The 12,919-nt window shown below is 44.4% G+C and overlaps 1 protein-coding gene and 1 long non-coding RNA gene across 4 annotated transcripts in view; one reads left to right on the top strand and one right to left on the bottom strand.

Moving 5' to 3' along the window:
* The window catches only part of cntn3a.1 (contactin 3a, tandem duplicate 1), a 356,340-nt gene that overhangs the window by 238,629 nt on the left and 104,792 nt on the right, over positions 1–12,919 (top strand). For 2 of the 3 annotated variants that reach the window (XM_074645147.1, XM_074645149.1), the window contains exon 3: positions 11,208–11,351. In XM_074645147.1, coding sequence (XP_074501248.1) covers positions 11,297–11,351 — 55 coding nt within the window. In that variant the 5' untranslated portion in view covers positions 11,208–11,296. The remainder of the gene's footprint in view (positions 1–11,207; positions 11,352–12,919) is intronic. The other variant, XM_074645148.1, reaches the window with a different exon arrangement.
* Positions 1–12,919, bottom strand: part of LOC141773278 (uncharacterized) — a 376,505-nt gene that overhangs the window by 111,189 nt on the left and 252,397 nt on the right. The gene's annotated exons all lie outside the window — the stretch shown is intronic.

Raw genomic sequence — 12,919 nt, forward strand, 5'->3', positions numbered from 1 at the left:
GATCAAAACACCATTAGTCTCTTTGTCTTGTGCCACTATTTGAGGTAGAATCTTGGCTGGGGACTGCGTTGGCACTTCCTTGACTCCCGTGGCGTGCCATTTGTGAGGAATATAAAAAAAAAATATATAAAAAAAATTGTGGGTTGGCACGCATAAAAGCTTCAAGAAAGCTTTGAGCTCATCGGTTATATGCGCATAGATTCTTGAAGAGCACGATTGGCAGAGGAAAGTTTAGGTTGTTTTATGAATGTGCAACTTTAAAAGTACCATTGAGTCCAATGTTTACAGTCAGTAGAAGAAGAAGCGAGCACCTTCAAAACACCTTCGGAAATACTTTCTTGTTTTTTCTTGTTAAAGTTGTGCAGGAGGCTACAAACATGTTTCTGGGTTCAAAAATATTTTCTAACCTTCAAAAGAAAAGCAGTATAGCTTTGGTCACTATGAATAACTCAAATATGCTGCTTTTTTGCAAATGTATGTATATATTTACTATTGGAAATCAGTTAACAACACAAAACAATGACAGATATTGTCCAGAAACCCTCACAGGTACTGCATTAAGCACAAAACAATATGCTCAAATCATAACATGGCAAACTGCAGCCCAACAGGCAACAGCAGCTGTCAGTGTGTCAGTGTGCTGACTTGACTATGACTTGCCCCAAACTGCATGTGATTATCATAAAGTGGGCATGTATGTAAAGGGGAGACTCGTGGGTATCCATAGAACCCATTTACATTCACACATCTGGAGGTCAGAGGTCAAGGGACCCCTTTGAAAATGGTCATGACAGTTTTTCCTCGCCAAAATTTAGCGTAACTTTGGAGCATATTTTGCCTGCTTCACGACGAGCTAATATAAAATGGTTGGTACCAATGGATTCCTTAGGTTTTCCAGTTTCATATGATAACATACAATATCTTCACTCTAGCTTTAAAACTGAGCTACAACCTAAAAATCACAAGTTGCATTAATGCGTTAAAGAAATTAGTGGCGTTAAAACAAATCCTCTCCGGGAACCATCACCTTAACGTGGTGGAGAGGTTTGTGTGTCCCTATGACCCTGAGGGCTGTGTTGTCTGGAGCCTCGTGCTCCTGGTAGGGTCTCCCATGGCAAATTGGTCTTAGGTGAGGGGCCGGACTAAGAATGGTTCACAAAAAACCCAATGACGACACGAGGCAGAGGAGGAGTTACCCGGCCCGGAGGAAGCCCGGGGCCCACGTCTGGAGCCAGGCCCAGACGGAGGGCCCGTCAACGAGCGTCTGGTGGCCGGGCTTGCCACGGAGCCCGGCCGGGGATACCCCGAAAAAGGAACGTGGCACCCCCCTCCTCTCCATCCTGTGGGCTCACCACCTGCAGGAAGAACCGCTTGGGTCGGGTGCGCTGCCACACGGGTGGCAGTGAAGGCCAGGGACCTCGACGGACTGGACCCGGGCGGCAGAGGCTGGCTCTGGGGACGTGGAACGTCACCTCTCTGTGGGGGAAGGAGCCGGAGCTTGTGCGGGAGGTGGAGCGCTACCAGTTGGATCTGGTAGGGCTTACCTCTACGCACAGCCTCGGTTCTGGAACCGTACTCTTGGATAGGGGTTGGACTCTATTCTTCTCTGGAGTTGCCCATGGTGTGAGGCGCCGGGCGGGTGTGGGGATACTCACAAATCCCCGGCTGAGTGCCGCTACGTTGGAGTTTACCCCGGTGGACGAGAGGGTCGCCTCCCTACGCCTTCGGGTTATGGGGGGGAAAACTCTGACTGTTGTTTGTGCGTATGCACCAAACAGCAGTTCGGAGTATTCGGCCTTCTTGGAGACCCTGAATGGAGTCCTGTATGGGGCTCCAGTAGGGGACTCCATAGTTCTCCTGGGAGACTTCAACGCGCACGTGGGCAACGATGGAGACACCTGGAGTGGCGTGATTGGGAGGAACGGCCTCCCTGATCTAAACCCGAGTGGTCGTTTGTTGTTGGACTTCTGTGCTAGTCATGGATTGTCCATAACGAACACCATGTTCGAACATAAGGATGCTCATAAGTGTACGTGGTACCAGAGCACCCTAGGCCGAAGGTCGATGATCGATTTTGTAATCGTATCATCTGATCTGAGGCCGCATGTTTTGGACACTCGGGTGAAGAGAGGGGCGGAGCTGTCAACTGATCACCATCTGGTGGTGAGTTGGGTCAGAGGGTGGGGGAAGACTCTGGACAGACCTGGTAAGCCCAAACGCGTAGTGAGGGTGAACTGGGAACGTCTGGAGGAGGCCCCTGTCCGAGAGATCTTCAACTCACACCTCCGGCGGAGCTTTTCTGGCATCCCTGTGGAGGTTGGGGGCATTGAACCCGAGTGGACGATGTTCAAAGCTTCCATTGCTGAAGCTGCGGCGGTGAGCTGTGGTTTTAAGGTCTTAGGTGCCTCAAGGGGCGGCAATCCTCGAACACCGTGGTGGACACCGGTGGTCAGGGAAGCCGTCCGACTGAAGAAGGAGGCCTTCCGGGATATGTTATCTCGGAGGTCTCCGGAGGCAGTTGCAGGGTACCGACGGGCCCGAAGAGCAGCAGCCACTGCCGTGACGGAGGCAAAGCAGCGGGTGTGGGAGGAGTTCGGAGCAGCCATGGAGAAGGACTTTCGGTCGGCACCAAAGTGCTTCTGGAAAACCATCCGGCACCTTAGGAGGGGGAAACGGGGAACCATCCAAGCTGTGTACAGTAAGGATGGGACACTGTTGACCTCAACTGAGGAGGTAATCGGGCGGTGGAAGGAGCACTTTGAGGAACTTCTGAATCCGACCAATACGCCCTCTATGGTAGAGGCAGAGCTGGAAGCTGATGGGGGACCATCATCAATTACCCTGGTGGAAGTCACTGAGGTAGTCAAACAACTCCACAGTGGCAAAGCCCCGGGGGTTGATGAGATCCGCCCAGAAATGCTGAAGGCTCTGGGTGGGGAGGGGCTGTCTTGGATGACACGTCTCTTCAACACCGCGTGGAAGTCGGTGACAGTGCCTAAGGAGTGGCAGACCGGGGTGGTGGTTCCCCTTTTCAAAAAGGGGGACCAGAGAGTGTGTGCCAATTACAGGGGTATCACACTGCTCAGCCTCCCTGGTAAAGTCTACTCCAAGGTGCTGGAAAGGAGGGTTCGGCCGATAGTCGAACCTCAGATCGAAGAGGAACAATGCGGATTCCGTCCTGGCCGTGGAACAACGGACCAGCTTTTCACTCTCGCAAGGATCCTGGAGGGGGCCTGGGAGTATGCCCATCCAGTCTACATGTGTTTTGTGGACTTGGAGAAGGCATATGACCGGGTCCCCCGGGAGATACTGTGGGGGGTGCTGCGGGAGTATGGGGTGAGGGGGGCACTTCTCAGGGCCATCCAATCCCTGTACGCCCAAAGCGAGAGCTGTGTTCGGATCCTCGGCAATAAGTCGGACTCGTTTCCGGTGGGGGTTGGCCTCCGCCAGGGCTGCGCTTTGTCACCAATCCTGTTCGTGATATTCATGGACAGGATATCGAGGCGTAGTCGGGTGGAGGAGGGTTTGCAGATCGGTGTGCTGAGGATCTCATCGCTGCTTTTTGCAGATGATGTGGTCCTGTTGGCATCATCGGTCTGCGACCTCCAGCACTCACTGGATCGGTTCGCAGCCGAGTGTGACGCAGTCGGGATGAGAATCAGCACCTCTAAATCTGAGGCCATGGTTCTCAGCAGGAAACCGGTGGTTTGCCTACTCCGGGTAGGGAATGAGTCCTTACCCCAAGTGAAGGAGTTTAAGTATCTCGGGGTCTTGTTCGCGAGTGAGGGGACAATGGAACGTGAGATTGGTCGGAGAATCGGAGCAGCAGGGGCGGTATTGCATTCGCTTTACCGCACCGTTGTGACGAAAAGAGAGCTGAGCCGGAAGGCAAAGCTCTCGATCTACCGTTCAATCTTCGTTCCTACTCTCACCTATGGTCATGAGGGTTGGGTCATGACCGAAAGAACGAGGTCGCGGGTGCAAGCGGCCGAAATGGGTTTCCTCAGGAGGGTGGCTGGCGTCTCCCTTAGAGATAGGGTAAGAAGCTCAGTCATCCGTGAGGGACTCGGAGTAGAGTCCTTGCTCCTTTGCGTCGAAAGGAGCCAGTTGAGGTGGTTCGGGCATCTAGCAAGGATGCCTCCTGGGCGCCTCCCTTGGGAGGTGTTCCAGGCACGACCAGCTGGGAGGAGACCACGGGGAAGACCCAGGACTAGATGGAGAGATTATATCTCTACTCTGGCCTGGGAACGCCTCGGGATCCCCCAGTCAGAGCTGGTTAATGTGGCCCGGGAAAGGGAAGTTTGGGGTCCCCTGCTGGAGCTGTTGCCCCCGCGACCCGATCCCGGATAAGCGGTTGAAGATGGATGGATGGATAAAACAAATCCGTCTTCTTTAGTGTATAACCACCTGAAATGAAGTTGTTGTGATTTCGTTAGCTTAGAATGAGCCCCTCATATCTACGTAGGTAATGAACTATTTAGTTTTTTTTATTGCCTCATTGTATATTGAAAATCTTAGCTCATGGTCATCTCACTTACTAGCTTCAGCTTCCAACTGTCTACATCTTATCTCTTCACGGAGTCGGCCACCATGCTTCTACAGTAGCCCAGAATTGACAAATCTAACTTTTCCTGTTTGGCCCTGAAGTTTCTCCCGAGTTAAACCCCCGCCGTCACTCCACTCAGTCGCCAGGAAACAAGACACGGGAAACCTCTGTTGGTCTTGAGGAGCTGCAGCATTTATTTCTGCACTTCCACTGTTCATTCACTTGATATTCTCAAAGCTAAACTAACTCAGTCTTCTGCTCCACTAGCTCACACACATTCGCCGCCGCTCTCTCTCTATTGCTTCACCCACGTACACACACACAATCTACGCACTGGCTCTGTTCCATATGACCTACGCTGCTCTTACAACCGCTCTAGATGGGGTCATTCGCGTTGGTCACCGTAGTTCTTCCTACACGCTTGGCACACGGGAGACGTTTCAATCTGTAACATCACCGCTAGACATCACTCAATCCACACACTGTTCCTTTAATAGCTGCCTTATGGCTGCATATATTTGGTTCAATAATTGAATATTTAGTATAAAAAACCTCTGATTAGTAGTTGATATCATTATCACCGCCGCTCCTCCACAGAGCTGCTTGGTAAATCTTTGATTCACGTGTGTGCGGTGAATCAAAGCGTGCAGGATTAGTAAGAAATTTCACGTTCCCTGCTGCTACTACTGTACGAGTCTCTCAACTCGAGCACCGGCAGAAAATGAATTTTAAATGACTGGAGGCACTCAGAGCCGCGAGATGAGCCTCAAATGCAGGAAAACACTGATCGAGCCGGTGTCTGCAGATCAAGTGAAGTCACAGCTCAGGTGATTAAAGATGCAGCATTGTATGCCATTTTTTTTCCTGGTCTTGTCTCGTTCTTGCGGAGTGTGAGAGTCTGGTCTCATTCATGATTCAGAGCTCAGGGTGGGTGTGTGTGTGTGTGTGTGTGTGCGTGGGGGGTGCTCATGCATTTTAGCACGAGTTTTATCTTCATCTGGACTCTTCAACCAAAGGGACCTGGAGTACCCCTCTATTAATACACTTTGGAGCCCTGAAAAATTGATGGCAGCGGAGAGATGGGGTGAAGTGGAGAGGGTTGAATCAACTGTCAGCTTCTATGGCTGACTGAGCTACAATCTGTGGTTTATCAACTCCAGTTGGTGCTGTCAGAGAGAAGAAGAGGAAAAGAGGTGTCACTTTGACAACACTGAATTTTTTGGAGGAGCTATTTTGTCTCCACAAATCTGAGGCTTCCCTCAAAGCAGCTGCATTTCCTCAAAAGTCAAATAAACTCAAGTGTTCAGTTTTATTCCCCAGCTTTCTGCCGTTCCAATGCACGGCATTGATTCCATGTGATTAGATGGTACACTGAGGAATCAATGAACCCCGGACTGCCCTCTCTGACATGCAAGGAGCTGATTAACTGATAAATTGTTGAGTATAAAGTATCAGAAAATCGTGCAAAATACACATCACAATTTCCCAAAGCACCTGAAGTGAGTAGTGCTGCAGAGATTAGTCGACTAATTAATTAGTCGATCGACTCTTTTGATAATTGATTCATCGTTAAAGTAATTTTTTATATGAAAGTGGCAGAAAATGCTGTTTTCAGCCTCTCAAATAGGGAGATCTTCTGCTTTTCTCTGTTTTATATCACATTAAACTGAATATCATTGGGTTTTGTACTGACAAAACAAGACATTTATAGACCTTGGACTAGGGCTGATCGATTATGGTAAAAATCATAATCATGATTATATTGAGATCCCGATTGTTTAAAACGATTACATCATTGACTTTGGAAATGCATCAATGGAGGAAATACACCTGGCGAGGGACATATAGTGCCGGAGAAAGTTCCCACGAGGGGATCGGCCAAAACCAAGCGGCCGTCCGGCGAAAGTGCACCGCTGTAAAGGAAAGGGGCGTGCTGGATTTATAACACAAGACAACACAAGAGTGTCATTGCAAAATGGAATACGGTACAATAATCTTTTTATGTCTTATTATCTTGTTTTCATAAAGCTTGGAAGCCAAAATCGTTATTGAAATTGAAATTTGATTAATTGCGCAGCCCAACCTCGGACTTTGAAAAACTGGGATGGACTTTTTTCACTATTTCCGGACATTTTATACCAAACGATTAATCGAAAATGAAAGTAATCGTTAGTAGCATCCCTAAATGTGAGGTCTATTTATTGCTTGTTTTGTCTGACCAACAGTCCACATCCTAAAGATATTCAATTAACGATGGAATTAAACCAAGGAAAGCAACAAATCCTCACATGTGACGAGCCGGAATGAGTGAATGCTTGGCATAAATAACTGAAATGAGTCATGTATTATAAAAAAAATAATTGTTGATTAATCTTGAAAGGATAATGTGCTGTAATATTGATATCTTCAGATAATACTAGACATCATCTGGGGTGTTGGCTATTATGATAACGTGACATTTGGGTGTTTTACACAATAATTGCTGTGGGGAGTTTCATCCACAGATCAGGAAGTCCGAGACGCTATCTCTGAGCTGCACCTGACATTTAGCAGATCTCCTCTCATCATCATGTCTTGCTTCTAATTAAAAATGTTTTGATCTCCCGACATCAATCACCGGCGGTTTGGCCCACTTTCAGTAAACCTTTGTCGCCTTAGAATTTGGCAGATGCCATTTATATTTCCTCCAGAAATGACCAGTTTGTGTAAGTACTTGAGCTGAAATGTCAGTTTCATAGGTTGCAATATATGAGGCACTTGACAGCGGTAACATTATATGCAGCGTGCACATCACACGGAGGTTAAATCATCACCCCGAAAGAAAGAACACTGTGCGTCATTTATTGCGTTGAGAGTTTCTACGTTTTTGCTCAGTTACGTCATGAAATGAGAGGCTGAATTCGTCGCCGCTGTGTAACATTTAAATGCAGTTGAGTTTGTGCAAACTGGAACAGGAAATGTTTAGGCCGGTACTGTCACTCCGGCCTTGATCATATTCCATTTTTTAACTACTGGCTTCTTTCCAGAGACATGAAAGAGAGGGGGGAACTTGAAAGACGAAGTTTGAAAGCCCTCGTACAGCAAACAAATGAGAGAATCAATTTGGGATGAAAGTAAGTCATTGGCCTTGTCGCTACCACTTAAGGTCACAAGGGTAATTCATTTGTACTGAAGAGAAAGTCAAATAGTGCCACGGACACTCCCCGACTCCCCTAGCCATCATCTCGGCACTGAGCTCCTTTGGATCAAAAGGCTGTCTTTTATCCCCCCCACTAACCCGCCGTCTGATGTCTCGTGTCTCAGGGTTTGCTGAGTAATAGAGATCAAGAGATTTCTGTTAGAGGCCAACAGATACCTTCTTTTATGAACGGGGCGTCTCGGTGCTTCGCACACGTCCTGGTCGTGTTCGCTCGTGGTGCTGTCGAGGCGGGATGAATTAATTTTAGATGACCAGAGTGTCGAACATTTACACGACTGACAAAACAATTACTTGGAAACATGAAGCAATGAGTGACAAATTGCCGCAACGGTTCAGTCTACAGATTTTATTTGAATTAAAGCTTGATAATTGTCTCATTTAGTGTAAAAGAGATGTAAGGTTTTAACCAAACATTTAAATAATATGGTATAAGTGTGAAGTTGTTGGAGCTGTAACTATTAATCGATTAGTTATCAACTAAAAAATGAATCGCCAAATATTTTGATAAACGATTAATCGGTTTGAATAATTGTTTAAGATAATAAAAGTCTAAATTCTCTGATTCCAGCTCCTTAAATGTGAATATTTTCTGGTTTCTTTACTCCTCTATGACAGTAAACTGAATATCTTTGAGTGGTGGACAAAGGAAAGTGACTGGGATGATTCTTTTATGTGTAATACTACATCAGGCCTGACTAATGCCTGGATCAGACTACACAATATTTTTGATGGTTACGTTGGTCACTATGTCAGATTAGACGATTGAGAGTTATAAATTATTGTCGTGACTTGGCCTCGACACATGACAGACTACACGTCGGTTCCCTGTTCCGACAATACACACTCTCCCGGCACCACCGTCTTAATATACGGGCTTATCAGTTGTCGTGTACTATGACACACTACACAACATAAAACGATCGATTGTCGCACACGACTCTCGTTTATCGTTCCCGATCTGAGTCGACACCCTACGACGGCCGTGTCGGGCTATAGTCGGGCTGATATCGTGTAGTCTGAACAGGGCATTAAACATTGCTTTCCTAATTTTGTAAAACAAAATATAACAAATAAATACAAGATACAAATTTATTGAATTGTTATTTATTATTAAAATAACGCCAGTAACTTGGTAAAATAAAATATTAAAAAGGCATTAAAATTCCAGTATATTATGTATATAGTGTATAAACATAGTACTGGATTGAATAGGTCGGCCCCATTGTCCCCGATACCCGATCCAGGTATTTGAGTCAGTATCGGCCTGCTATCTGATCCGGTGTCGGTATCAGTGCATCCCTACATTTTATAGACCAAACAACTAATCGTTTAATCGAGAAAATAATCAACAGATTAATCAACAATGAAAATAATCGTTAGTTGCAGCCCTAGAAGTTATGATATAAAGTTTTGTTGAATATCTAGGCTCCTCTTTTTTCATTTAAAAACACTGTGCAGAGTAATTTATTATTTCCTCAAAGGAGGAGCACTCCAAAAATATCCAGGAGCACAAGAAGGGATTTGAAGTCTCTCTGTTTTATTATTAAAAGCCAACATTTACTCATGACATTTGCATCCTAATAACTGCAAGATAAGTTGGAACTAAAATGACACTCTAAACCCAATCTCCATAATGAGATTTATAGGGGAAAAGTGTTGCCTTTTAATGGTTTAGTACACGCAGAAGGAAGAGGAGTGTAGGCGAACGTGTCAGCGACGCAGTTGATATATTCACATAAGCATCAGTATGCTCTGTCATGCCTTTCAGTGGTGCAAAGATAAGAGGCGTGAAGATAACTGGGAAACTATGAAAGTGTAATCTTTCAGTTGTCTCTGCTTTTTTTTGCCACTTGCCTTTTGATAGACTATACTGTGCGTTGTTATTAATTTTTTCCTCATTAATTCCAGCATGCTGACGGTGTGTAGTCGGAGGAAACTGTGCCATCAGTCAGTTAAATGTACCAGAGTCGGTTTGAGCGAAGACAATTGCTAATTTCCTCTCTTCATCTATCCTGTCCTATCACAACGCAAACATGTATCTGCTGCTTTATCAGAAAGGATCATAGCTATCAACATGTAGAGGAGGCGTTGGGAGTATTTAGACAAATAAATACATCACTGTTTATCAGCGACGGGAGGAGGAATACGTCTCATTATCTGTTCACAACTTTTTTTTGGGAGGTGGGACTTCATTTGCAGGGATAAATTACGCTTTAGTCCTAGAAAAAATCAATTGTGTGAGTCTCCCCGGGGGGACTGAAGATGGTTCTGCCCGGCGTAAAATCATCTCTTTATGTCAGAAATACATAATCCCTGCAACTCAGACAAATTTGAGTAGCCGGGACAGCGCTTTATTACATGCTAGGGAAGTGTCTGACAACCAGCTTGCTTTTTGTTTTGTCTCAGCAGGTTTGAGTACAAGCAATCCCCTTTATGTTTCTCTCTCGCAGACATGATCCCTATTATGCAATGTTAAGCGCATTTAGGCAAACGCTGCGGCACAAGTGTTTTTGTAAGTGCGTTGTCTTTGACAAATCATTTTCTGTGTTTGCAGAACGGAGACGGAGTGGTTTCTTGATTATTCTCACAAATGCACATTGTACCCAGACTCATCATCATCAGAGTGTCTGCAGTTCAAAAATAGAGCTGCTATTGTCACCTTGACCTGAAAAGTGTTTGCAAAGATTAAATGTAGGGCTGTCAGAGTTATTGCGATAATAAAAATTTTTTTTTAACTCCACTAATTTCTTTTACGCATCTTGGGATTTTTAGGTTGTAGTGGTCTCAGTTTTAAAGCTGGAGTGAAGATACTGGCATCATATGAAACTAGAAAACATAAAGAATCCATCAGTACCAGCCATGTCATACTAGCTTGTAGTGAAGGAGGTTAAATAACGCTCCAAATTTACGCTAAATTTTGTAAAGGAAAAACTGTCATGGCCATTTTCAAAGGGCTCCCTTGACCCCTGACCTCCAGATGTGTGAATGTAAATGGGTTCTATGGGTACCCACGAGTCTCCCCTTTACAGACATGCCCACTTTATGATAATCACATGCAGTTTGGGGCAGGTCATAGTCAAGTCAGCACACTGACACACTGACAGCTGTTGTTGCCTGTTGGGCTGCAGTTTGCCATGTTATGATTAGAAATGCAGTACCTGTGAGGGTTTCTGAACAATATCTGTCATTGTTTTGTGTTGTTAATTGATTTCCAACAATAAATATATACATACATTTGCATAAAGCAGCATATTTTTCCACTCCCATGTTGATAAGAGTATTAAATACCTGGCAAATCTCCCTTTAAGGTACGTTTTGAACAGATAAAAAGGTTATTAGACAAGCTCTTTTTTCTTTTTTCCCATCCTCTGGTGTTTATATCATGAAAGTCATTGCCTAGCAAACATGGTTATTACCGTCCACTACTTTTGTGTCTAATGGCTTCTCTTTTTTATTTGACAGAAGAGCGGTGAAAGTGCTGGAAAGGACAAAGCCAGGATCCTACACACCTGCGATTTGATGTGAGCTCGTATTGACCTGAGACTATTAAAATGGAGTTGCTATGGAAACTTATACTTCTGCTGTCATTGGTGGAGTGTCTGGCAGGTAAGCCTCCCAAACATGCACTTTTTTATGTTGTTAGCATAGGGGTTATGAATTGTTATTTATAGATTTTTCTTTGTGTGATAGCGCCTTGGCATACAGAACAGATGGCACTTAAAACTAAAAAACGGAAAACTAAAAGATTTTATGGCAAAGAGCGCCCAAAGCTTGCCTCCAATTTTACAAATGGAAGGAAAAGTTTACCTTGTTGTCAGCTCAAGGCAGCAAATCAACATTCCTTCAGTTGTGCATCTGTTTTTCTCCCCCCCCACCGGTGGTGAATCCTGCTGGAAAAAGGAATAAGCCGGGTTTCTACCTCTGAAAGACGGTCCCTATCTAGCCGTTGAACGTGGAGTCATTCATTTTAAAGAGCCCCTTCAATTGTTAACCTAATTGAGATTGCACTGGCAGTAGTGCAGAAATCTTGTCATTGATCTTGCTTTTAATGAGAGACCTAATTTTCCTCCCTTACAAAATGTTTCAGGGTCAAACGCGAGTTCTCTTCAGAATGTCAGAGTCTGAAGCTGAGAACAAGATGAATAAGGGGGCTTTGTCTGAGTAATCTTTCATGTTGCCTTGCTCCAAATCAGCAGCCCCTCCTCACAGCTGGGAATAAAATAATTAGTGTGTGTGCTTGTAACTGTCACTGTGTGTATTTTTCATGCGTGCGTGTCTCTTCTCAAAAGCACGTCGGCGCCTAAATTTGCCTACATGGCAATTAGCACCACTTATCACTGAATCCAATACACATCAGCGGATGTCTAATGAGGCTCTCCTCAAGGAGCTGTGACTCACTGTGGGATTAGGATCTACGCCACATGCCTGGATCACATATTATGTCCTACATAAGCATTCTGTTAAATGTACAGACGAGTGAATGTCTTTAGGACTGCAACTAAGGATTATTTTCATTGTCGATTCATCTGTGGATTATTTTCTCTATTAATTGACTTGTTTGGTTTATAAAATTAAAAAAAATAGTGAAAAATGTTGATCAGTGTTTCCCAAAGCCCAAGATGACGTCCTCAAATGTCTTGTTTTGTCCACAACTCAAAGATATTCAGTTTATGAATATAGAAGAGTAAAGAAATCAGATAATATTCACATTTAAGAAGCTTTTTTTTTCTTAGAAAATTACTCAAACTGATTAATTGATTATGAAAATAGTTGGCAATTAATTTAATAGTGGACAACAACTAATCAATTAATCAATTAATAGTTGCAGCTCTAACAACTTCACACTAATACCATGTTATTTAAATGTTTGGTTAAAACCTCACTTTTCTATGTACACTAAATTAGACAATTATCAAGTCTTAATTAAAATACAAGCTGTAGACTGAACTGATGCAGCAATTTGCCACTCGTTGCTTCATGTTTTAAAAAACTGTTCCAAGTAATTGTTTTGTAAGTCGTGTAAATGTTTGACACTCTGGTCATCTAAAATTAAAATTGACTCAAATCGATTAATCAGTTATCAAAATAGCCTTTCATTTTATAGTTGACAACTAATCGATTAATCGCTGCAGCTCTAAATGTCTTCGACATCTGTGGAAAACCTGCAACAAACC

Source organism: Sebastes fasciatus, chromosome 8, assembly GCF_043250625.1.
Source record: "Sebastes fasciatus isolate fSebFas1 chromosome 8, fSebFas1.pri, whole genome shotgun sequence".
Lineage (NCBI taxonomy): Eukaryota > Metazoa > Chordata > Actinopteri > Perciformes > Sebastidae > Sebastes > Sebastes fasciatus.